This window comes from Andrographis paniculata, unplaced genomic scaffold, assembly GCF_009805555.1.
Source record: "Andrographis paniculata isolate CXL003 unplaced genomic scaffold, ASM980555v1 Contig32END, whole genome shotgun sequence".
Classification (NCBI taxonomy): Eukaryota; Viridiplantae; Streptophyta; class Magnoliopsida; order Lamiales; family Acanthaceae; genus Andrographis; species Andrographis paniculata.
Window position 1 is genome coordinate 3,976,798 of NW_026137565.1, and position 26,305 is coordinate 4,003,102.

The window sequence follows — 26,305 nt, forward strand, 5'->3', positions numbered from 1 at the left end:
TATTATTGGATATATTTCTTGAAATAAAAGTATAGGGTGCTTTTGTTTTTTATTTCAATTAAAAATCATTATTATTTAGTTTACAATACAATTACCAATAAAATGTAAAAGCTCAAACTCAAACGGTGTATTTGTTTAATATTTTAATTTACGTATTTTTATACTTTGTTATTTAAATTTATTCTTTTTTTTTTTATTGTCTATATAAATTTATCTTTCATTAAAAAAAATATCATTTTTTTACGGTAAAAGAAAAAAATATATTTAAAAAATTATTTTTACTCATTTACTTTTAAATCGGTTTCCGATCAAATAAGAATAAAATTCGACGACCTAGAGAATATAAACATGAAGAATCTTATTATTACTTTCGGTAAGAGAAACAAATTTCATAGAAAAATTAATTTTTTTAAATAAAACCTCAAATAAACGTCTATCATAATAATTATCCAAATAGAAATTTCTACTCCCATTCAACCATTAATAACGGCACAATTTTACTCACCATACATACATGTGCGTTTAATTTACACAAAAGCAAAAAAACATGAAGTCAGATTTAGCCTAGACCAGACCAGATCAGAGCAACCCAATCCATTTCCAAAATTGAACTGGTAATAAAATTTTGGCTTGAACCCAATCCATTGTATGAAATTCGAATATACATTGATAATGGAGGAAAATATTTTGAATTAGGAGTGAATAATTTGAGATGAGAATATCAAAAGGTCATCATATCTCATCTCCCAACATTTTCACCAAATTGGCACACAAAAATTACTACATCTCATCTCAAACTAGTGTTCAGCCAACAGCAACCAATGGCTTCAATAATGATACATGGACCTTGGAAAAATCCCGGCATACACAAATGGGCACGGTGGTGAGATTTGAAGTACTACCTGTTGTCACCAGAGACGAAGCCACCAGCCTCCTGGATGTCATCTGATGCTACCGACCTAAACAAGAAACCTCGAGAGATGTTAGCAAGTATGAGCTACTGTAGTGCTTATTGTACGTGTATGTTCCATTAGTTCTTCGCAATGCATGTAGGAATCAAATTCAAGAAAGTTGTCTTTGATCGCAGTAGAGAGTAAATCTAGGAATTTAATAATTCAGGGTGATTTTGAAATTTTAAATATGAACATCGCTCTTACAAGATTCGGGAAGAAAGTAACAAAGAAAAAAGAATCGTTAATGAATAAATGGGTCAGATTCAACTATGAATAAGAAAGATTTTTGGGTGAAATAGAAATTCAGTTGCCTACAAGCCTGAGTAAAATTGGGGTATACATCAGCTTTAATGATAAACATGTGTGTGAATGTGCGCGTAGGCAAAATAGCTTGTTTAGAAAAACAGTGTCATTTCCAAAAATCAAGATAGCATTCTGAATGGATTGAAACTCTACTCAAACCTCATAGATAAACAGGATGAATATCGATAAAAATTTCAGATGAGTCTTACTCATGTTCATTAATTCCATTGGACAGTTGAGCCTTCTCAAGAGCATTTTCTTCCTCATCCATCTCATCAAGAATCACATACTTCGAAGCTGCAGCATCTTGTTCTACTGCAACGGCAGTCTCACCCTTTTTTAATTTCAGGTACCTAAAGATCAGTGTGAATTCAATTACAGGTAGCAAAATTATTGTGGAAACATTTGTTCATAATTACAAATTGTCAAGAACATAGAAAATCCAAATCATTCTCAAATTTACCAAATCTAATTTAAATTGATATGGGTAAAGGCATATGAATATTTCAATGTTTCACAAGCATTGTTGCTGGAATATGAATTTACACAAAGAGATATCCAAATGCATTCCAAAGCCAAAGAGTATTAATGATGCCCATCACCAATAACGTAAGCTTTTAGGTGAGGCGGTCATTCTGATCATCTACTGTATGCTTGAAGCATTCTTTGTGCTTGCTTGGACTTCGAACATGCGTATTACATCAGAATTCTAATTGGAGATATCATTCTATGTTTAAAACCTATTCCATATATGTGCAGTTACTTTGATCAGGTATATCTTTCAAATGATAATAACTTAATCTCCAACATCTATCAAATACATGCCCTGCATTTTGTGCCGATTAAAAAGTACTTTTATTTAGTTAATCAATAGCTTGTAGGATCTTCATATTAGCTAAATTAAATTCATTTCTTATCAACCCTATCACTCAAAACATACTGGTCTTCAGATGATTTGAACAGAATGATTCCATTACCCATTACCCTTACAGTAATCAAGACCCTATCAACATCTGCTATTCTGCTGTTTAATATAAACAGTCATCTTAAAGTCAAACTAACTTCGATGCTAATTATGCCAACTCAAAGGCCAATAGAAAATCTTGTTCTTGATATTGCACCTACTCGAGGAAATCTTGTACTCTGACAAAATAAGAAATAGGTAGTACAACTAGATCCAACGTGAAGCCACAAATTATGAGAAGGCTTGTAACTACTTTCAATATTGAAGACAAATACAATGCCATAACCAATAGAGTTAGTGAAACATTGTGCCCGAAGAATTTGTTAGAAGAACATATATCCACACACCATTAACAATTACTCAGATAACAAAAATCAGACTGCAGTACATCCTATGCAGTATTCCACAAGGGCATTAAACAACCCCTTTAATGAACTGACATACTTACACACCATATTTTCCTTTCTCAATGTAAGTTACGATGTGTTCACTAAGGGGTATGGTGACACACTTCATGAAATTATTTAACAAGTAAGGTAATCTCAAACTAAATCCTGCCTCTGACTAAAATAGAGAGACTTCAGTGTTATTCAAGACAGTGAAACCTTTACTCCACTTCACTCTCAATTATTCTCATTTTAAGGGAAAAAAAAAAGATGTAAAGAAATATGCAGGATCTTAAACATCACTAAACAGACAGCATAATTTGAAATTGACTTCCATAGATCAAAAAATCGTCAAGTAAGCATGGTAACGTCCACATTACAAAGGAAATTTTACCCACAAATGACTCATCAAACCTAGATAATTATATTTAATTATGCAATGCAAAATTTATGAAACCAACTACGAATAACCAGACAATTGTTGAAAGTCACAGGATTCATGACTTACTTGTACCAGTTAAATAAACTGACGCCAACCATAATAGTTAGAAGGCCGAATCCCTTCATCCATGTAAATGCATCATGGAAATAAAAAATAGCTACCTGAAGAAAACATCAAGGTTCATAATTGATTCAGTAATCAAGAATAACAATAAAAATGGAACAAATAATAAAACTAACAATACCCACAATGTAAGAAATTCAAAACTTAGAAATATAACTGTAGTCCTTTATACCACGATAGTTACAGCTTCCTTTACAACCCCAGCTATTGTTACTGTTACAGCGCTAGTCACTGACACAAGAACATATTCTGTTAATACCTGCAAGGAATCAAAAAATGAAGCATCCAGAGATGAAAGTTTTAAAGTAGGTGAAATGCAGTAATGAATTGAAGTGTAAAGATGGTATATTCTTCAGCCTTGTAACCATCACTTCTTATGAGACATCAGCATTGGAAAGAAATTGATTACAAAATGAATTATAAAAGTAAGACAACGGCCATTGATAAATTACAGAGTATAGTTTAAGACAAGTGATTGATCCAACTACCAAGCATTTAATTTGATTTACAAGACTGTGACAAAGAATTTAAACATATTAAAACACGATGGAATGTTAAATAGTGCTAAATTCAAATAACTAAATCCAGAATCTACTACCATGAAGAAAGCCAGGGTTCCACCAAAGACCATGAGCAAACAACTTCTCATGATGTGCCAAGAACTGTCAAAGTAACTGCTGGTTCTGAACTCATGCCACGGATCCAATGTCAGAGAAAGTACAGCAGTTGCAATTGCCATAATTGGGGTCACATAACTCATCAAAGTAAGTGGATTTTTAAGACCTGGAAAAAGAGACAACAAAAAGATATTGTTGCTAATGGGACTTCATAAAACAAAGATCTAGTTTAAAACAATAAATAGGTTTTAAGATAAAATATTAATATTGTAACAAATATCTTAAGAAAATATAGAGGTTAGCCCTTGATTTTGTATTCAAGTTAGTTTCCAATAAGGGTTAAATAGAAGACAATATTGAAGTAGGCTTAGTGACAATAAAGCAAGCATTGCCATTTTTCTTATAGAGTAAAACTTACAGTTAATCCATAAGACTATGTAAGGCCACTCCCATTAAACCAAATTCATATCAGTTGCATTATTTTGTTTGGTAGGATCACAGATACAGATATTAAAAGGTAAATGATATTATGTCAATGATTCTCATACATCTACAAGAAATGCAGCTTGATGCCACTTGCCCAACCAGAATTTTCATGGTATTCCTTAACAAGATGTGAGAGCTGATAGAGCAGTGCCGATAATGTTTACTGAAAACTATTGAAATTGTCACAGCCAATTGGTGTAAGACAACTGTTCCTTGATGAAAACAGTAGCCACTTTCACTTCAATCATCATTAAGGACCACCTATGTGTAAATTGACTAGAAGTCTAGAACCCTCATTAGTATAGGCATACCCAAAGCGCACTTGGAGGAGGCAGCAAGAACAGTTTTATGCAATTTCTTTGACTGCAACTGCTAGATGTTGATTTGAATTGAAGACTAATCCAGGTTCAAAGAGCTAATCCACTTCACATATATCAAATCAACTTTCTTTGTTAAGGACTGCATACCAATAGATCTTAGAAGTAGGCTCCTTATTTTACCAGACAGATAATTATAGACATACAATGAAAGAATGTGGAATGAAACGAATATAATCCTCAAAACAAAGGAAGTGATGTGTGATTCATAATTAACTAAAGAGTTTGCCCTACCACTCGAGTAAAAAACAAGATATTGAATATCCACCAGGATTCTGTGGCTAACACAAGATCAAGAAATTGAAAATTGCTTAAATTTTGAAAAACAAATGTATTGATTAGAATGGGAATTCATCAGGTAATTCCATGCTAGTAGCTATAATAATTAATTTCTTAAGATCATGGTGAAGCAAGTGGTTATTAATAAAACTTACCATAGGCTTCTTTCTTCATGCAGGTTTTCATATCAGCACGAACATTTGAAAAAGACAACCAGAACACAGGAATGTCATGAGAACATGTACAAATGCTTTACGATGGAAAAAGGCAAATATTACCAGAATTACAAATATATGAGTCACAAGTGTAATGCTAGTCTTACCTGAAGCAGAATTTGAGTCATTGTCCAACGAAATCCAGACATAACAGCAGCAAGCATAACCAATACAAACCCCCAAAACTCAAATTCTGTTTCCTTTGCGACTGAATTTATACCAAAAAGTTAGAGGCAAAACAACAAACTAAAACAGCAACATATCTGCATACGGATATCTAGATTTCACAATTTACAAAATCATTGAAACAAGATATAATGTTCATCTGAACATTAGATCACACATCTATTCTAGGATCTTTCTATTGATTCATTTTCTTTCTGAAAACATTATTTACATAAAGTTGGATAGGCATTTTGGTAGGATCTTTCTATTGATTCATTTTCTTTCTGAAAACATTATTTACATAAAGTTGGATAGGCATTTTGGTATATTCCCTGAAAATGCACGTTTATAGGATCTATAGAATCCCTTCAAGAACAGGAAATATTACAGCAGAAGTTAGCATGCACCAGCAACATTAAAAATAAATGTTTTTTACTATCATCCCCAGCTCAAATTTTTTTAAGAAGTATCAAAACTAATAAATCATTTGTTTTGGATAAAGAATATTGAGCTATCTGACAATGTATAGAACAATTCAGTAACAGTGATGAAAACGATCAACTTCATACCTGTTAATAGTATCCCAAGAGAAATCACAAAGATAATGCCAACCAGCTTAACACTTGGTGACTCTAATCTACAGAATAAAAGTTGAGTTATAATTTAAATGAGACTCTAATCTACAGAATAAAAGTTGAGTTATAATTTAAATGATGGATACAACACCTATCTCAAAGCAAGTCAAAGCGTTCAGAGGGAACAAGAATACCAAACCAATCTGTGCATTCAATAAATGATCTAAAAGTAGCAGCCAAAAGATAATGAAACCAGCAAAGTTCATAGAGAAATACCTGAAAGCAAAGGCAAATAGGAGGAGAAATATTGGTGCTGCAGATTTACACTGCGAATAACATCATAATAAACTATTAATTCAAAGATATGGCAAGAATTCCATAGTAATAGAATGCAAAACTCTTACATATGATCAACTTAAAACCTACTGAAATCTTCAAATGCTTCTGCGTGAAATATATTACATCCAAAAATTATATGATAGAAAGTGAGCCCCTATATGACATTTTGTGCAAGTCTATAATCACAAACAATATAACAAAATAGCAAAAATACACTGATGTAGGAAATTAAAAAGCCTACAAGTGTTCGTTCATCGTTAAGCAATTTCAAAGCACACTAGTTTCTTGCTTTGATAACTCTTTTGTTCAATGCTATTTTGTGCCCTTTCCATAAGAGGGGACCAAAGCAACTGTCTACAAATTAATTCACAGTGCTTTTCTCCTTCACCAATTTCAGATGAAAGATCCACTGTTCTTACTTGTTCTAATTTATTTAAACAAAAATAACTAATTATTTAGCAGAAAATTTTGTGTTGGTCTTCAACAATGACCATAATTTTCAATCTCCATCATGTTTTCCTGATATTCATTTGCAGATCCTTTGAGGAATTATGAAAACAAATTTCACATGAGGCCAACCAGGAAAAATTGCCCAAATATCATCAATTCGTAGTTCCCAAAAACTCAAGGTTTTGAAGCAATTTGATTCAACACTTGAAGCATAAACAATTTTCTAAATTTGTAGGATAAAATCGACTAACCATTGTGGCGAATGTAACAGAGATGAAAACCAGGGATTCATTGCTTAAGTTTACATCCATTGCAGTACTCAGAGCCGTTGGTACAACTGTGAAATGCAAAGGCCATCTGTAGCATTAGTTGTCAGAGAAGTTAATGATGATGTAACCATTAAACAAGTAGAATGTACGAATATTAGTAATATGGTATCATCAACGCACCACATCACAACAAATGAGTAGGAAGAAACAAATTGTAACTAAAACCTTGGATGAACAAAATTGTGAATTAAATTTTAGGAGGTAGGCTTTTCATACTATGTAACAAACAGCACAGGAAAATCAAGGGGCTAGTGTTGAAAGTAACCTAGAAGAGAGGTTTGACCAAGCTAATGGGAACATGAAAACAAAAAAAATTTAAAACTCCGTCAAGTCCTTTAAATCATTACAGCCATCAGAAAACGTAAAGAGGGTTTATATTATATAAGAACTGGAAAAATAGTGGGGGGATGGAGGATTCAGATACTGGGGAGTGTCATAGAAGAAACATGATTAACAGCTACATAGAATAACAGAGGATAGATGGAGGATAAAATGTATATCTCATAATTTCAAAGTAGAAAGATCATTTGAAATGGCTAAATATTAAAGCAACCCAGAAGAAAGCATGCTAATCTATTTCACTCAGATTCAGATACTGCCTAAACCTAGTCTATTCAGACAACAGTCACTGGTGGAGTGAAGTATCTACACATATTAATGCAACGCCCATTCACAGAGTTACAGGCCCAAGTGTCTACCATTAATTGTGACAAGAGAATCTTTGGAAAAGCAACTAAAGGTATGACTGTAGCTATGTGGCAGAAGAGAATATGCTGGAGTGCCAAACCTTAAATGTGTTTTGAGGCTGAACTAAGAACTAAAAATCAGTGAGATGGGAGGGATATAATTTTTAAGGAAAGAGACACTAACTAAAAATTTCAAGATGATTAAGGATTTAAATATGAAAATGGCTTGAGAACAAACAAACAAAAATTAAAGTGATGTCTCTGTGCAGAATGCAGATGAGTTGATATTTTATCTGGTTATAGATGTTCACTGATGTCACAAAATTTTACATTTAGTGAATGGTACTGTGAAAAGAATCAGCCAAAAATGAAAGAATAATTCACAATCAAGTCACTAAGACATCTTAATTCATAAAACAAGCATAAAGGAAAACTTCACAGCATAACATGGTTTGCATAGAACAAATGTGATTAACAGATATACTTCACAAAGACTATTGCATATGAAGAGATGTGCAAAGTGCAAACATTACAAAGGTACAAAAAGGAGAGCAAAGGATTTAGAAAACATTTCATTAGTGTAATCATAAGACTCCTACCTCTAACAAAGTAATCTTTCCATGACATAACAGGAGAATGAAATCTGTGAGACCAAAACCATGTAATGGCCTTCGACAATGCAGCTTGCATTGCAAAGTGGAAAGTGTTCATCAATAGTGGGGCAGGGAATTTCCCCAAGTCGTCCCCTAACAAAGTTTTGTTGTAACTGCTCCAAGTAAAATAAAAAATCATCATCATCACAATAACATATCCATAAGAAGAAACAATTTACCAAACAGATACAAATTGCACTATCGACAATTGAAAAAGCAGCACTCACAGGGTCAAGAATGTACTGAATGTGTACCAAACCAGTATGAAAAACAATGTCTTCAGCACATCTGCAGCAGATATAGGGCTCTTTGCGTTTTTGCCATACGGACCGCGATAATCAATGTGATTAACGCCATTGGTGCCATGTGTATAACTTTTATCAATACCATCATTACTTTCAATGTCTAGAGGCACATAACTGTCATTTCGACCTCTCAAATCCGTAGTAGGAGAACCACGATCAATTTCTCCAGCATGATCCATACTTCAAAGAAATATATTTAATAGAATATCTCTCTCCCAATCCACGCAGCTCAAGCAATAGCAACTTAAAACAAAAGTATTGCTAATTTACTGCCTCATATAGCCACCAGGTGGGAATAAGCTTCCCATATAATTCCTGATCTCCTATTGTCTTCCTTAATTTACTTTTCTCAGCACTTTTAGGTACAGGAATTGCCCTTCACCATGTGCCTTCACCACATTCTTTCTCTGCCACCCAAATCCTAAAACAAACACAACTAAATACCTTCAAACCCCAGAATTGCCAGTTACCTCACAGTCAACTACATTAAAAAGAAGGAGAAATGATTTGATCAGAATCATTCCAAAAAGAAATAATACTAAATCACAGAAACTCCAAACTCCCTTAATTCACTCGCAAATAGTGGTTTTAATTTTGAAATAGATCTCCACTTAAAATTAAACCGAACAAGCTAAAAATCAAATCTGCGTCAACTTAAAAAGATAATAGAATTGAAAGGCATAACTGCAGATACTAAATTGGATCAAAATCTGGATTAAATCAAAGAACCTAACCATACAAGAAAGACAACGAGATTGAAACAGGCTCCGGGTGATGGATTGGGAATTGCTTTTCACTCCCCGGAGTCCTACTCGAGAGAAAAAAGGGTTGCAGCAGAAGTTCGATCCGATCTGTGCCTTCCTTCCTCTTGAGAAGTTTGAAGTTTGAAGTTTGGTGGAGTGTGCGTATCCGTCCGAGGGTGGGATTTCGTGTCGGCAGTTGAACTGTAGAATGATTTTTGTTTTGATTAGGCTTAGAACTTACGAAAACCACACCAAAAAATTATTTTTTGATTAATTAGAGGGTGTGTGTATAATATGCAGATGTTTAAGATATTTTTAATTTAGATTATTGAAATCAAGAATTATAATTACGGTAGTATTATTTTCTTTGTAAATACGACATAAATTATACAAATCGTATATAAATAAAAAAATATAATTAATTTTTTAAAAATAAATAAATAATTGATTCAATCTTATTTATTTTTTTAGAAAATCAGTTTGTCAAATAAAATAAATTGTACTACCTCGTCCGATCATATCATATCATCTATATATTATCTATATTCTATATATTATGTATTTGATATTAGTTCCTAATTTCTCCTTTTTGATATTTTTGGGATTTTTTTTTATTTTTTTAATTTTTTTTAATTTTACAGTTTTTTATCTTGGTAGGGTATTTAAAATCTATATAATTTTTACAATTTTTTTTATAGTGTTAGTAGATATATATACACTTTTTAAATTTTATAAAATTTATTATTAAATACAAAATTAATAATTTTTTTTTGATGGCACCGTACGGGTCTTTCCGCTAGTATAATATAAATCAGAATAAAATGGCAAAAGTATTATTAGTTTTTATAATACATTTATAAAAAATTATATAAATATAACAATATTTTTAACGATAAACAAAAAATAAATGAGTTAATTGATAAAAAAAATTATTTTTATTTAGGTTATATAATGAGATTTTGTGATAGATTGGATATAATAATCTTTTATTAATTTTAAGATAATTTTAATAATTTTATATTTATATTTTGATCTTCGATTATTTTTAATATAACGACAAATAGATAATTTTTAAATGAAAAAATATAAATAATAAAAACATACTTTCAATTGAAACATAAATAATATTTTTTTTACAGTAAAAAATTATAGTTAAAAAAAATATATATATTTTTGGAACATTGGAGCAGTTTTCCTATCATCATTAGGTACGTCAGAGATGATCGGGCGATGTTTAGACGGATTCGTGAACGTGAAGTCATAAGTTTAAATCGTCAGTCTGTTAGATTCAATAGGAGTTTTATTCTTGAAATCATGAATTAGCAATTAAAGATAGCAATAAAGCAGGTTCGAGACCGATTCTGTAGCCCTCGAGACCCTACCCCACTTTAGCCCGGCCCCAAACCCGCCATGCCTAGAATCCTAAGGGTGTGTTTGTTTGGGGGATTTTACTCTAAATACACTATTCAATTAAATTTTTTTCTCCAAAAATATTAAATTAAACATCTATTTTTTTATTTTTTTTATTTTTTTTATTTTTTATATTATATTAAAAATTAATTTCAACACCCATTTTTATCCCATTATACAATTATTTAAATTCAAAATTTTTATTATTCAATTCTCAACTTAAAATCCAAACTCCTAAACAATTTTTTTTTAAAAAAATTCTTTCTTTATCCCATAAAAATATATTATTTTTAATTTTTGTTTGTCCCAAAAAAATTATTATTTTTTAATTTAATAATTGTACTATTTATATTATACAAATATATATCAGTACTTTTATATTGAACGCGTATTTAAAAAATACTATTAGATTAAAACAATTCTTTTACAAACTTTTGCTATATGAAAAATTACATACCCAAAATCAAATCTACAAACAAACACACTCACAGTAAAGATATCTATGACTGAGCTTGATTGTTATGGCACTGTACGATACCCCTAACTATTCTGTCGTTTTCTGCACTGTTCAGGAAAAATATCTGCTCTTCAATCATGTCATCATTCATGGCGAAACATCCGCTTCTCTTTTTTGCGCTTTAAAATTGAGATCAGTTCCGGCAATCATCAGCTCTCTCTGCAGACAATCAACCAACACCACCTTCTTCAGGCCGTAGTTGCGTCTTTTAGTCATACGATATGGAGAGTCAAATTGTGAAAAGAAGAGTGAATGTTATTGCTGGGCATTTAGCTTCTCCTGATGATGTTTCAGCTACTCCTGGCCACGTTTTCCCCATGGTAGTTGCCATAATCCTTGCAAATGTTTCTGTTTCTCTGCTGTGTTTTGATTTAAGAAATTATATCCATTTTAACGGAGTTGGAAATTTGTGGCTTTGCCTTGCTCTTCTGAAGCATTTTTTTTTGTCCTATAATTTTCAAAATCAGGAGAATGTAGAGAATTCAACAGATCTATAGACTATTGTTAGTATTTTGTACCGAAGATGAAGTATAAAGATGACTGGTGGAGGAGATTTGTTCATATTTTTCTTGTGTGTATTATATATATATATATATATATTAGCAGCTTTCTTGAACACCACAATAATTTTCTGAAGTTGGTTATGATTTTTTTATTTTTTTATTTTGCATTTCTGGCACTGGCCATTGGATTTTTAACCTGAAGAAGATTGTCTGTTTTATTTCAGTATTTCATTTCTGGATTCAGCCATGGAGACTATATTCTATGAAAATTAAATAAAATTTCTAAACATAAGTAGCAGTAAAATCTATTTTACATGGATTTGAAGAATAGCTCTGTTGGGTTGTGATGGAGAATTGCTGAGGGATTTGCAATTAGTTGTCGGAAATGTATTGCCACTGCAATTAAAGCTTAAAAAGCCTAGAAGCTGTTTATGTGCATCTTAAAATCGTTTCCCCTTTAAAATCATGAGAAATATGCCCTAATTTGGCGAGCTTAGATAGTGTGAAGTAAAGACAGTTGGATGTTCTCATAGGACATGAATTGTATGTAGATTTTGGAGTATCTATTGGAAGGGAGATGAAACAAGGGTGTAAAAGATTCAAGAAATTTAGCATCGATGATCATTTGATGATACACAAATAATTATCAAGCTATATCTACATTATACATGACATACATTTCATACCCCAAAGTACTCTTCCACTTCCCCAGGGTTGGACATGAATTTGTTCCATATAAATATCCAAATATTAGCAGAAGATTTATCTCTTAGTTACATGATTCACAAATTTCCAGACATAATGACGCATGCAATATTCGTGAGTCATAACTGCAGTAGAATCGCAGGGGTCGAGAAGATATCAAACTCCTAATAGTCTTACAGACTTGTGATAATGAATAAAAAAAGGGAGTCTAGAGTATAGAAGCTCAAGGTTTCACAGCATCAGAAGATTTAGATTGCAAGAAGTGTTGGAGAGAAGTGCTACATTTACAAGGTGGTGAGAAAGTGCATTAACAAATTTGTTAAGGTTGATGAGAGAATGCATATAACAAATTTTAAGATGATCAACAATATCTTGTTATGAAGAGAAGTGCTTCAGAATAAAATTTGAAGATGATTGGAAGCGTCATATTATGAAGAAGTGCTTCACATACACAATGATTTGTTCTACTGATTTTTACAGTCATGTTAGGAGAATGATTCTAATATGTTCTAAAAAGCTATATTTGAATTATATGTTATACTTTATGTATTAGGCTGCTTATAGGTATGCTCGATTTTATATTCTTTGTTAGTTTTTTTTTTTCGCATGCTTTATATGGGCCTTCAATTGTTCTGTTAAAACATACTCAAATCAAATCATTGATATGTGCTTTTCTCTTTATTCTCAACTTCTCACTGCCTCAAAAGCTCCACCATCATGTCTCCTCTAAGTCATGTTATTATAGATAACAAAGAAAAATAATGGTTTAATTTTTGTATAACACATGCACGTGTAATGCATTTTCTGTGATTCCATCCTTTTTCTCACTTTTAAATTTTACATCTAGTATTCTTTTTACTTATTTTGCCTTTTCATTTTGATATATGACATCTAGAACTGTAGCAACACACTGAATCCTGTTAATCTGCGACGTGACAACATAACATTCTTTGCCCGGCAAGGTTCTGGTTCCCAAGGTGGCTTTATGAGACAGATATCTAGTCCTCAACAGGTATGGAAGATGTTGATAACAATTTTCATGCATTTCTATCTAAAGAAGGGCTAGTATAATCTTTTTTACTCAAGGTGGCTTTATTATGTCTAGGACTTTAGCAACACACTGAATCCTGTTAGTCGGAGATTTGACAACAGAACATTCTTTGCCCGGCAAGGTTCTGATTCTCAAGGTGGCTTTATGAGACAGGTATCTAGTCCTGAACAGGTATGGAAGATGTTGATAAAAAATTTCATGCATTTCTGTCTAAAGAAGTGCTAGCATAATCTTTTTTATTTATTTATTTTTTCAATGCTTTCTACAGGAGACTAATGTTCAATTTGGTAAGATTTCAAAATCAAACAGTTGTGGAGAAATGCAGCCTAATGGTCCTGATGCACCTGCTTTTGCTCGCCCTGCTCAGGTCAAACCAGGTATTCCAACAGTCAAGAGTACAATTTCTGCAGTTGAAGGCTGCCAATATAATGGCAATGCTCTGGAAGCTCCCATTTTTGCAAAACCAAGCATACAATGTGGGCAGCCCCAGTGCCAAAATAATGAAAGCACTGATAATTTTACATCAAAGGGTATGTTAAGGTGTTCTTTAATTTTCTTCTCTTCAAGCCATTACTACTTTTGTTATAGTCTTAATAGTCATTTTGTTTCGCAACATGAATATTATTTATTTGCATTACATCCACAAATTTTATCCTTTTACCATCGATGTGGCATTCTCATAACTTTGTGGTTCTTAGAGATTTAATTAATTGAAGATCTATCCAATAAATCTGACTAATTATAAGTCTCCAAATAATAGATAGAAATACCTCAATCCCACTTACATGTATAGGATCTTGAGTGAACATCTATTTTAAAAGCAAGGCCGGGGAAAGAATAGAAGAAAATGTTATTTCACTATGGGTTTGTTTATTTGAACCTTTTTTTTTGTGTGTGTGTGAAATAGTTGTAGGTTTGATGTTTTGTATCGAAATCTTTTATAGGAAATTATAGGGTTGTATTGTTTTTTTTTTTAAAAAAAAACTTAAGAATAGAGTCTATATTTTTAACCAGTGACAATCCTTATCAAAATATGAGTTGTTAGCAATATGCGAAATGTGCTCATTTGAGGCAAGACGTAAAATTCATTGTCTCAACCTACTCGATATTGTCTTGCTCAATGTTCTCTGAATTTTTTATTTGTGTCTAGTTATTGTTTGGGTGTTTTATGTGCAAATAAACATGTTTTTAGCCTACACTAAAATTACCAAACCCTATACCCCTATAAGTAGCACGATCAATTTTGAATCTAGTATACTCTGAATCCATCGTTATCTTAGTGGACTATTCAAATCTTTATATATGCAATTGGACTTCAGTTTGAACACTATTGAAATCTTACATAATAAATATATCCGATAGTAATTGAAGGATTCAAATTCTCACAAAACCACATGTAGAAAATATGAAAAGAAAAAAAAAAAAAAAAAAAAAAAAAAAGAAGGCGAAAGCCATTTAAATGGCAGTGTAGTTGAAGCAAAGAAAGGGAATCAATGTATAACCTAGAATTCTTTGCTCATTAAATCAATCAAGTAGGCACCATTAAACAATAAAGCTTATGCAATGTAAAACTTTCAAATGGATAATATTTTTGAATCTAATAAGTCCTGATTCAAAATCTAAAGTTGTTCAACTTTCGGACCATCACCAACTCTCTGTCTGAGTTTATGATCTCTTGCACAAGCTCAAGTTAGTCTCTAAGAATTCCAACTTAAGTTTAAGGAGAGGTGCTACATTACATATATTAAATATATATGTAATTATGGTATTGGCTTTATTTGGGAGATATGTAAGATTCTTGACTTATTTAGAAGTTATGTATTTCATGTGCGATTTCTTATGAATGAAAATAGAGATTTTCAGTTTTATAAAATAACATAAGCCATAGTGTGAGCGATGAAGGTGACAAATAAGACCAGATCCCCTCTGAGCAACATAATGGTTGCTCAGTATGTATTTCCTTCTGAAAAAGAGTTGAACGGAAAACATCTTGGCAACTGTTATTTTTAGCACAACTGAAGGTGACTGAGTGAAGAGCTGCTTGCATCAGTGTGTGTTTTTTCCATATGAGCTTTTTTTTACGGTGTTCCTTTCTTTAGTGTTTTCCTTGTTCAATTTTATAATAATCACAATCTTTGATTACTTTTTCCTCTGTATTTGTACTTTAAGCAGACCTTTTCATCTCACTCTTTTCAAGTGCTTCAAACCAAACCATTATCTCGTTTTAATAGCTGTTGTCTATTAAAGAGAGACCACTTTACCCACCATCCTCACATGCAAAAGACATAGATTACTTGTCCCGTAGGAGATGGCGTGTGGGGGTGAACTTGTGACCACGAAGTGCCTAGAGGTTCACCTGTCACACATGGTTCGTCTAATGTGACTTGCCTTGTTGGACCTAGTTTGCAGAGTATTAGGTTTGACCGAGGGTTTACCCAGAGCGCAATCGTCGAGTAGCGTTGCGAGTTCCCATATTATATATATATAAAAAAAGACATAGATTACTTGATTTTTTATTTCTTTTGTTGATTACTGTATTGGTGCCTCTTAATTTAGTGAGCTATTACGCAAGATTGTTGAGGATGTCATTTATCTTTTTAATGAAGACAAGGATGAAGTGCGGCAGGGCATAGTGATCAAATTCAAATTATGCATGGTAATTGCAGTTAGTAATGAACCTTTAGTCATGTTCAACTGGACGGGCATGTTGTAGAAAACATTTTTAAATATTTGTCCATAGTTTTAGGTTGTTTGACTGCATTTTCATTCTGCTGTTGAGTAATGCCTCTCTACTTAGACATATAGAGCGATGCTCTGTTTAGCTGCATAAGAAAAACAATATATTTTAACATAACCATCTACTTGAATATAATTCATTTCTTGTGTATATTTGTCTTGTGTTGCAGAATCTGAGTGGTCCCCAAAGATGGATGTTGTAGAATCTGGATTTAATTACGTGGTAACATTAGAGATTCCTGGTATCAGTATTGACAAATTAAAGGTGGAGGTCAACAACCAAAGGTAATATGTCATCACCCTTATAATTTATATTCATACTGATATTTTACCGGTGGTTTCCAATAAATTTACTTGGATACGAGATTCTGATCTAAACACAAATGGGCTTACTCTTAGTGTGATCAAATGAGCTGTGGATGTTGTGTGAGATAGTGTGCACATGACCTATTCTATCTTCACTGTAATACATGAGCTCTGATCCAATTTCTTTAGGGCCTAACTATGCATCTCACCCCTGCAGCTTGATTGTAACTGGCCATCGCTCAAACTGGTCTTGCGAAGCAGCAAATTTGAATAAGTCAGATTCACTTTATCACAGGAGAGAAATGTTACAAGGACCATATCGAGTTGTGTGGCAACTTCCCTCTAATGCAAACAAGGAGAATGTTTCAGCAGAAATTCAGTAAGCATTACCTTGTCGATTTCACTTGCATGGGAGCATTCTGTCATAAGGAAATCATATACATAATAACTGAAATTTTATATAAAAGAACATAGTCAAGAACATTCTATATATTTTTGTAACACACTCAATACCATGCATCTATTAGAACTTAAGATTTATCGTTATAAACAAAATACAACATCCTAGATCATTTTCAGATAGGTTGTCTTCTACCATAGCTTTCAAATGGTTCTCTTTGAAGATGACCCTTTCCATGCTGATATTGATGATTGGTTGTGGTGCAGGGATGGGCTTCTACGGGTAACAATCCCGAAACTTTCAGCACTGATATGGCTGAGGAAGGTGCATGTGTAAGATAAGGTGTGCATATATTACTACTCTGCATATCATACTACTGGTTCTAATGCCATTATGCTATGAGAGTTCTTGAGGCCTATCTATATATATAAGAATTGAGGAGTCATGTACTTTGACAAATATATATAGATTATGATATGGGAGATTATAATAAGGTTATGACATATGATTATGTTTTGTGACAAAGGGATATATATATATATATATGTGTGTGTGTGTATACGTGGAACTTTAATTTCCTTACTGCATCTTTTCAAAAGAATACTCTAGTAATCTTTATCTAGGTTTGTTTAATCATTGTTTCCTAGCTTTATGTAGGCAAAATCAGCCCCCCAAAAAAATGTTAATACATATTTGGGAGCTCTGCCTATAGACGATAGGTAGTCCATCAGGCCTTAAAGACTGCCTAAGGCATCTAGTGATATATATATTTATATTAATTCATAAAATTTAATTAAATGTAAATAAAATTGCCTCGATAATATAAAAAAATAATATTTTGTACTAAATATTAATTTTTTATAAAAATATATATATCATATATTAAGAATTGTACAGGTAAAGTTTAATGGGATAAACAAATTATTAAAAATGATATTTACAATACATGTGCAAATATTATCATGTATAATCATGTCCCATAAGGATGGGTTTAAACACAGGTCACCTGCCACACATAGTTCGCCTAGTATGATTTGCTTGTTGAATTTAATTTGCAGGATATTAGGCTGGGGTTTATTCAGTGCGCACTTTACCGAAACGGTATAATTAAAATTACAACAAATAAGATATATACCTATTTTCAGAAGCAATTTACTTAAATAACTAAAATACAAAAATTCCCCTATAACTAAATTATTTTGAGGATATAAAGAGATAATGATCGTATAGTATATGATAGATGTGTGGACAACGAGCAAGAGAGACCACATAAAAGAACATAACACCAAAGGGTGGGTGGTCACTTGTCAAATGTGAATTTGTAGGAAACATCCAACCAAAAGTTGTCCTAAATAACAAGGGTTGCTTTCCATAAGGTTTGTTTGTGCACATGATTTATGCACTTGTATATATATATATATATATATTTGGGGCATATAACTTGCATATGGTATACAATACATATATTGAAATAATATATATGAACTTCACTATACATTAGGTTTAGTATACAAATATTGTAGTATTCGATTCAATTCGAAATAAATTTTTAGTTATTCGATTTGAGTATTGATTCAAATATTTAAAATACAATTTTAAAAATATCATTCAAAATTCAATTCTTCTTTCACCTAATCGAATTGGTTCGGAATTTTGTAATTAAACTATAAAAAATAATATTAGGACAACTTAATTAAAAAAAAAAATACATGTATCTACTATTTATTAAATTTTCAAATGGATACAGAAAGACTTTCTTCATCTAACAAAAATAAAAAAAATTTATTGTATAGTTATAATTTGAATTATAATATATATTTATTTATTTATAAAAAGTTTAAAAGAAATATTATAAATAATTTTATTTGATTTATTTAAATTTTAATTTGAAAATAAAAATATATGTATACTCTATTTTATATTACGTACATAATTATTTTTATTATCGAATCAAATATATATATACACAAATATCGAATCGAATAAAATTATTTGATTTATTTCGTGCTCTACTAGCATAATTGAATCCAACTTGCCTCGTGTATTTTGAGACATGGGATAGTGACATACATTTCCTACTCATTTTCCGTATAATTGATTTATATCGATGTAAGTTCTTGATGAGTTTAGCCAGTAAAATTTGAAAATTTTGCACCCACAAGCTTATGTGAAAGTGTGATTTGAGATTACCTATGATCTTGTGATCAGTGTGAACTAATATATATAAAGAAATTATGAAAATATGTCCGTTATACAAGGAAACAAAATAATACAACTGAAGGAAAATATAAAATCTATAAATATTTAATATTTGATCTTATGAGAATGATTGTACCAACCTTGTTACCAAAATATGTAGTATTGTTTTAAGAACTAGAGCTGTTAAACGAACCAAGCCGTCCGTGAACTTGACTCGGTTCGGCTCGATTCAGCTCGGTTAAAGTTCGTTCACAAACATTAACGAGTCGAGCCGAATATTATAAACAAGCGTGTTCGTTAACGAACAAGTCCGAGCTTTGTTCGTAAACGTTCGTTAAAATAATATATTTATTATAAATAAATAAAATATCGATTTAAAATAAATAAAATAATTTCAAATTTTCTTTTTAATTTATACATAAATTAAAAAATTGAGACAAACGAGCTCGAACAAGTTTAATCGAGCCGAATATCAATATGAGCTCAAACAATAAATATTCTTAACGAGCCGAGCTCGAACACTGCGAACGAACTCGAAAACTTAACCAATGAACACGAGTCTTGTTCGCGAACGTTAACGAACGAACATGAACACTTAAAATTTTGTTCAGTTCAAATCGTTAACAACTCGTTTTATTCATAAGCATCAATTTTTAGTATAGTAAAAATAATTTACATATAAATACCAAAATGTCCCTAACTTCTACAAAAGTATTCATTTCTTTTGTACTTGCAAAGATAAAAATGTCAAAATTATTTTACACACTCTCACTAACCAATAAAATACTAGTATTATTTATTTATAATTAGACAATTTTTTTTATATATTTTGAAGTCACTTTTTGATAATATTCATTAACAATACAATTTTAAATAAATATATCACATCAAAACTTCATTTTCTATATAAAATACATCTACATCAACACTTTCAATCATATCTAAATTAATTTGGGATACAATTATTGTTATTTATGGGTAGTAGATTATACATGTAGCATATTCAGACCGAATTTTCTGTCTCATTAACACACTTTATTCCCTATACATGTTATGTGTGTGGGGACAGAGGGATAGAGTTTATTTTGAAGACCGAGGATCCATTTGGTAGCATGTCTCATTTTACACACATGATTTTTGTACTAATTAGTAATTTTTATGTAAATGTCACACTTGTCTGTACATGAATAAATAGAATCAAAATTCAAATTTATATAATTGACTTTGGATCATATGCTAAATTTACCGTCTACGGAAATTAAACGTCCAACCTCAAAGCATGTCAATGAATGCTCAATCGCTTAAGTTACAATTCTACCATTTCAATTATATATATATTATATCAAAAATATATATATTTTTAAAAAACTAAAATTAAATAAAAATATATAAACATTATCTTTATATAAAATATAATTAAATCATAATTATAATTAAAAAAAAAAAAGAAAATTAAGTTGCTCATGGATTTCTGTATGAGATGGGGTTGCGGATAGCCTAATTGATCATTGAATTATATAGACTGATCTTGATTGGAGCCTTTTTATTATTTATGAATTTTTTTTCTATTAAAAATATAAATACTTATTTTTTTATATTACCGTTAAAAATATTTTTATATCAAATATATTGTATTAAAATATATTCAAATTAAAAATTTTCCTATTAAAACCAAAACGAACATGCCCCGTAAATAAAGGTAAGAAAACCCTTTGATACGCAAATGACGAACTGTTGTGCATCTAATTCTAACCCCTTTTACATGCAAAAACAAAATTATTGCGTTTCTTCTATATTTTTAATTTTATTGAATATTATATATATATATATATATGTCAAATCCTGAAACCCAAAAAATTAAAAATCCCATATACATATCCAAAGCTACTAAAATACTATCTTCCTATATATAGCAAATTAAATTAAATAAAATGAAAAAAACCCACAATAGTATTTTACCTACATCCCTTTTGCTATATATATAGATATATATATATATTATTTCATTTGCATTTAATTTGTGAGAACACTCAATAACAAAAATTTCTCAGCTCATTCTATATACTAATTCGATGGCCTCTCCTAATTTTCTAGCAATAATACTTTCTTACTTCCTTCTTCTTTCGATCTCTACCGTCGATGGAAAGATAGCGCAGAAATTTGGATGCGATATTTTTAAAGGAAATTGGGTTTACGACAATTCGTATCCTCTCTACGATTCGAGGCAGTGTCCATTCATCGAAACTCAGTTTGATTGCCAAAAAAATGGACGACCGGACAAAGAATACATGAAGTATCGATGGCAGCCGTCGGGCTGTCCGCTGCCGAGGTACATACGATATGATTCGATATATATATATATATATGATTAATAATGGATAGGAATGATAGAATGAATAATTGGTTGGATATAAAATGATGGCTTTTGATCGTTAGCTAGGTTTTTGGTTTAGTGTTGCTTTCATTGCATGCATCTCTCTCTCCTCCTCTCTCTCTCTCTCTCTATATATATATATATGTATATATGTATATATATATATATATATTTGTATGTGTGTGTTGGAGAAATTTATTTGGGAGAGAAAAATGGTTGGTGATTTGCATGAGAATTGTGCCTTGTTACTTATGTTTTTAATTTTGTTCTTACAATTTATTTTTTAAAATATTATATATACAACCAAGCAAATCATAGAGATTTCTTTAACATAAGTAGGAATTATTATAATCCTATGTTTAATATTTTACTTACCCTCACTATAGAATATTACCTATGATGACATACAAACAAGTTTGGACACGAGTCAATAATAATATTCTCCTTTCATTAGAACTTAGAATTATTTTTCTTTTTTTTATCTATCATAAAAATTAAGTTGGGTTTCTTTTTTAGAAAATAATTATATAATTTATTATTATTATTTATTATAAAAGGCAAAAAAAGATTCATATTACATTAGAATTTGTATAAAAAGAAAATAAATTTATTTTTTTATGATAGAGGGAAGGCGTGTTCTTTTAACAAAAAAATGTTTACACGTTTTTTCAAAAATATTAATATATCACACACATATTTATTATTTTTATATTTTCCTCATATTTTACACACGTTCAAATTATTTCACGAAACAAACACACTCGAATAATTATTTTTTTCATTTTACACAAAAAAAAAACATAAAAAAGAATGATTATATTTTTTGTTATAAAAAGAATAAAAATATTTTTTAATAACAAAAAAAAAAAGAAAATAATTTTAAACTAGAATAACATTTAAAAAAAAAAGAAAAAAGGAACACATACAAATTAACACGTCTCTGCATATGGATGGATAATATTTTCCTACACAAGTCTGATCAGATTGCTTGGTGGATATATATATATGTTTTGGGATCTGATGTGTCCATACTCCAAATTAAATCTCTTTCAATCAATATAATTAATAATGCATTTTCATATTAGTTTAATTAAAAACTTATTATTATTATTATTATTATTATATGATATTTGGATGATATTAAAATTACACTAAAGAAAAACAAAATATTCTAACAAGAAAAAGAAGAAGCTAATAGTATTAAATCAATAATGTAGGATTAGATGTGACAGCTGACCATTAGTTAGTATTTTTGAATGTGATGGAAACTTGGAAAAGTCTTGTTCATCAATTTTCTTTGGACCATATATTTGTATAATTTTGAAAAAGAATATATATATTATTTGGCATGGCAATGCAAGTTGTATGCTACAATATTCCAACTACATAAATTAATTATGTGACAATGAGTATCACTTAACAATATAATCAATCATTAATCAATCAAATATACAGAGCCATGCATTATTATTAATTATTTTAAGGACCATTACATTGCTTAATTATGGATTAATTAGTTCATTAATCATTATACAAAGATTTTGGTGCATAGTTCTTTTCATGGGGTTTTGTTTAATTATATCCTACCTTTTTCTTTTTGTTAAAAAAAAAAAAAAAAATTGTCAATGTCATATTTTTAAGCCCATGTAGAAATATTAGCACTTGAAATTTATATATTATTTTTTTTATCATTATTTACAAATTCGGTAAGTCACGTTAGACAAAATTATATATAGCCAACTATAACTATAAATATCGAAAATTTGAATCCTTAATCTTATATCCCATATTACTAAGTCATTCTTTATCGGAAAAGTCTTTCTATGTTATTGAATTGTGTGCGATAAAAGACATATCTTTTCTTTTCGTTTTTTCACTTCCAAATCTTGTTTTACTTAGTTTTCTTGTACTTATTATGGCCATTATTATGCATTAATGCAGGTTCAATGGTGTAGATTTTTTAAGAAAAATAAGAGGGAAAAAGTTGATATTTGTGGGAGATTCACTTAGCCTAAACCAGTGGCAATCTCTCACATGTTTGCTTCATACTGCTCTCCCTTTGGCACCCTTCACTTCCCACACATTATATGGCCTTTCTACTTTCTACTTCCCAGTACGTACCAGTGAGAATATATATCTATATATACATAAATATTTAAATTATAATTAAATTTCTTCGACTAATTAATTAGATCGATAAGTTTTCTATGTAGGGCTACGATGCATCACTATTGTTCTATCGAAATGCATTCCTAGTGGATCTCGTAGACAAGCCCAACGAAGGTCGAGTGTTGTTGCTCGATTCCATCACCAATAGTCGAGTTTGGGGAGAAATGGACATTCTTGTATTCGACACTTGGCATTGGTGGCTTCACACCGGCAGGAAACAACCGTAATTATTTAATCACTAATCAATTTTTCATTCAAAACATCGAATAATAATAATAATAAACTTTTTCATCTCCTAGCTCATCATTTAATCTATAATTCGATTTGATTTAATTAGTGCATGTTGCTCGAATGATCGGTCAATGTAGGTGGGAGTGGATCGCGCATGGGAATAAAGTTGTTGAGGACATGGACCGTTTGGTTGCGTACGAGATTGCCCTAAATACATGGGCTAATTGGATCGACACTCATGTAGATCCATCCAAGACTCAAGTTTTCTTCCAAGGTGTTTCACCCGATCATTTCAGGTACCTGAAAAAATAACTTATATCTCTTTATACTATTAAAATGATTATATAAAATACTTCCTCCGTCCCACATACCATGTCTACGATGCGTTTTTATCCGTCTCACATACCATGTCACTTTCCTTTTTTTGGAAAATGATTACACACTTTAATCTCATTTTATAATTTTTATTTTTTTATTTTTTAAAATTTTAATTAAACTAATTAGTTATCTTAATCTTAATTTATAATTATTTATATTATAAAATAATTATTTTTACTAATACATTATTAATTATCTACTAATTACACCCCTTCTAAAATACCGTGTCTACATTGTAGCAAACATGGTATGTGGGACGGAGGTTGTATAAAATAACAACATAAAAAAATTTACGTGAAAAACGCTTCAATTATATAGTTAAACCTCATTGGATCATAGATCCATTAAGTTTTACTATAATAACAATATTACAAACTCCATTCATTTTGGTTATATATATCTGGATCGATATTGGATTTTGTTTGGCTGTGGGTATTCAATTTAATCTTTAATTACTATTCATTAAAAAAAAATTTCTTCAAAATATTGAATCAAATTTTTATTAATTTTATATTTAAAACATCACATAATATTTATGGGTTATGAAAGCCATGATTGAAAACGAATTATCTTCTCCCAAATTAATTTTACAACAAACCCTAGAATTTAGATTGTGTCTATTAAATAATAGTAAGTAATTATTTTTATCATTATAAAATATTTCATTGAATACTTTCTTTTTCCCTAGAAAAATCTTAAATCAAATATCTATTTTCTTCTTCAGCCAAATTTATACCTATTTTTCCTTTTTTTGTTTGTCCTTTAAATTTATCTTATTAGAAAAGTTAAAAAGTCAATATTAAATTACCCTTCATTACATGACTTTATTACATTTTTTTTTAATTATTAACTAAATTTTAAAAAGATATGCGCAACTATCTTTTATTTTTTCAAAATTTTCAATAACATATTTATTTTTATTAATTTTGCACTAAGCTCAAATGGACTAAATATGACGGACGGAGGGAATATAAATTTTTATTATTTAATTTGTATAATATAGTACTCTCTATTTCATTCAAATTTATTTTCATTTTTCTTTTTTAATTGTCATCTAAATTAATGCTAGTTTTTTTTTTTTTATTAAGTAAATGTTCTATTTATTTTTTTACCTAATTTTGTTAAAATTCATGATCGGTGAGCAAACAATTGTATGACTGACAGATAATTTATTAATGAATTTATTAATGAATGAGAGCAGCAGTGGAATTAGGAACTGTGGAGGACACACACGGCCACTTGCCGGAGGAGGAGGTCCGGCAGTACCAGCAGCAGAATTAGTGCTGCAGAAGATTCTGAATTCGATGGCGACGCCGGTGCAGTTGCTGGATGTGACTGCCCTTTCGCAGCTGCGGATCGACGCCCATCCTTCATTCTACGGCGGCCATGGAGTTCACGCCGCCGTGGACTGCACCCACTGGTGCCTCACTGGACTTCCCGACATCTGGAATCACTTTCTATATGCTATGCTCCGCTGAATAATACAATACATACATATATATATATATATGTGCCTTAATTGTTTATATGTATATTATATATTAACTGATCATACTTTCTGTATGTATAATCATAAACAAAAAATAAATAAAATGGTATATGTATATAATTATATATATATATATATATTGTGTATGGTAAAAGAAGTGTTAAAAAAATCATATTTGAATTTCTTCCAATATAAGATCTGATTTCTACTACGTATTTCTGAATATTCTCTACGGCTACGTACGTCTCTAAAGATCACGTATACTGTTTGTTTATGTCATATTTAATATTAAAAATATTTTTATATTTGTATAATTTTTTATGCAAACGTTCTTCTATCAGTATTATAAAACTAATAGTATTTTTGTAATTTTTTTTAAATTTGTATTACGTTTTAATATAATAATTAATATTCAAAAATTAACAATCCAAAAAGTAAATGAAATAT

General features: G+C 30.5%; 3 protein-coding genes across 10 annotated transcripts; 2 read left to right on the top strand and 1 right to left on the bottom strand.

Moving 5' to 3' along the window:
* Positions 1 to 552: 552 nt before the first annotated feature.
* LOC127247652 (probable sugar phosphate/phosphate translocator At1g06470) lies at positions 553 to 9,614 on the bottom strand. Of its 4 annotated transcripts, none has more exons than XM_051269607.1 (13): positions 9,387 to 9,614; positions 8,570 to 9,068; positions 8,289 to 8,455; positions 6,926 to 7,011; positions 6,162 to 6,211; positions 5,880 to 5,947; positions 5,253 to 5,353; positions 5,086 to 5,098; positions 3,770 to 3,954; positions 3,344 to 3,430; positions 3,115 to 3,209; positions 1,466 to 1,609; positions 553 to 959 (listed from the first exon to the last, which is right to left on the bottom strand). In XM_051269607.1, the coding sequence occupies exons 2-13, from the start codon at positions 8,824 to 8,826 to the stop codon at positions 899 to 901; spliced, it is 1,314 nt and encodes a 437-aa protein (XP_051125564.1). In that variant the 5' UTR covers positions 8,827 to 9,068; positions 9,387 to 9,614; the 3' UTR covers positions 553 to 898. The 4 variants fall into 4 exon arrangements, with proteins under 4 accessions (XP_051125564.1, XP_051125562.1, XP_051125563.1 ...); XM_051269605.1 differs by having other exon boundaries at positions 8,570 to 9,128; XM_051269606.1 differs by having other exon boundaries at positions 9,382 to 9,614.
* Positions 9,615 to 11,379: 1,765 nt separating this feature from the next.
* Positions 11,380 to 17,544, top strand: LOC127247831 (uncharacterized). Of its 4 annotated transcripts, none has more exons than XM_051269864.1 (7): positions 11,380 to 11,637; positions 13,421 to 13,537; positions 13,631 to 13,729; positions 13,845 to 14,106; positions 16,483 to 16,597; positions 16,836 to 16,997; positions 17,285 to 17,544. In XM_051269864.1, exons 1-7 carry the CDS (start codon positions 11,539 to 11,541, stop codon positions 17,352 to 17,354), a joined length of 924 nt encoding a protein of 307 aa, XP_051125821.1. In that variant the 5' UTR covers positions 11,380 to 11,538; the 3' UTR covers positions 17,355 to 17,544. The 4 variants fall into 4 exon arrangements, with proteins under 4 accessions (XP_051125821.1, XP_051125823.1, XP_051125824.1 ...); XM_051269866.1 differs by having other exon boundaries at positions 11,381 to 11,637; positions 13,631 to 13,747; positions 13,944 to 14,106; XM_051269867.1 differs by having other exon boundaries at positions 11,381 to 11,637; positions 13,944 to 14,106.
* Positions 17,545 to 21,152: 3,608 nt separating this feature from the next.
* Positions 21,153 to 26,030, top strand: LOC127247830 (protein trichome birefringence-like 43). Of its 2 annotated transcripts, none has more exons than XM_051269862.1 (5): positions 21,153 to 21,546; positions 23,533 to 23,704; positions 23,805 to 23,983; positions 24,129 to 24,287; positions 25,574 to 26,030. In XM_051269862.1, the coding sequence occupies exons 1-5, from the start codon at positions 21,290 to 21,292 to the stop codon at positions 25,845 to 25,847; spliced, it is 1,041 nt and encodes a 346-aa protein (XP_051125819.1). In that variant the 5' UTR covers positions 21,153 to 21,289; the 3' UTR covers positions 25,848 to 26,030. The 2 variants fall into 2 exon arrangements, with proteins under 2 accessions (XP_051125819.1, XP_051125818.1); XM_051269861.1 differs by having other exon boundaries at positions 21,159 to 21,546; positions 25,571 to 26,030.
* The last annotated feature ends 275 nt before the right edge of the window (positions 26,031 to 26,305 follow it).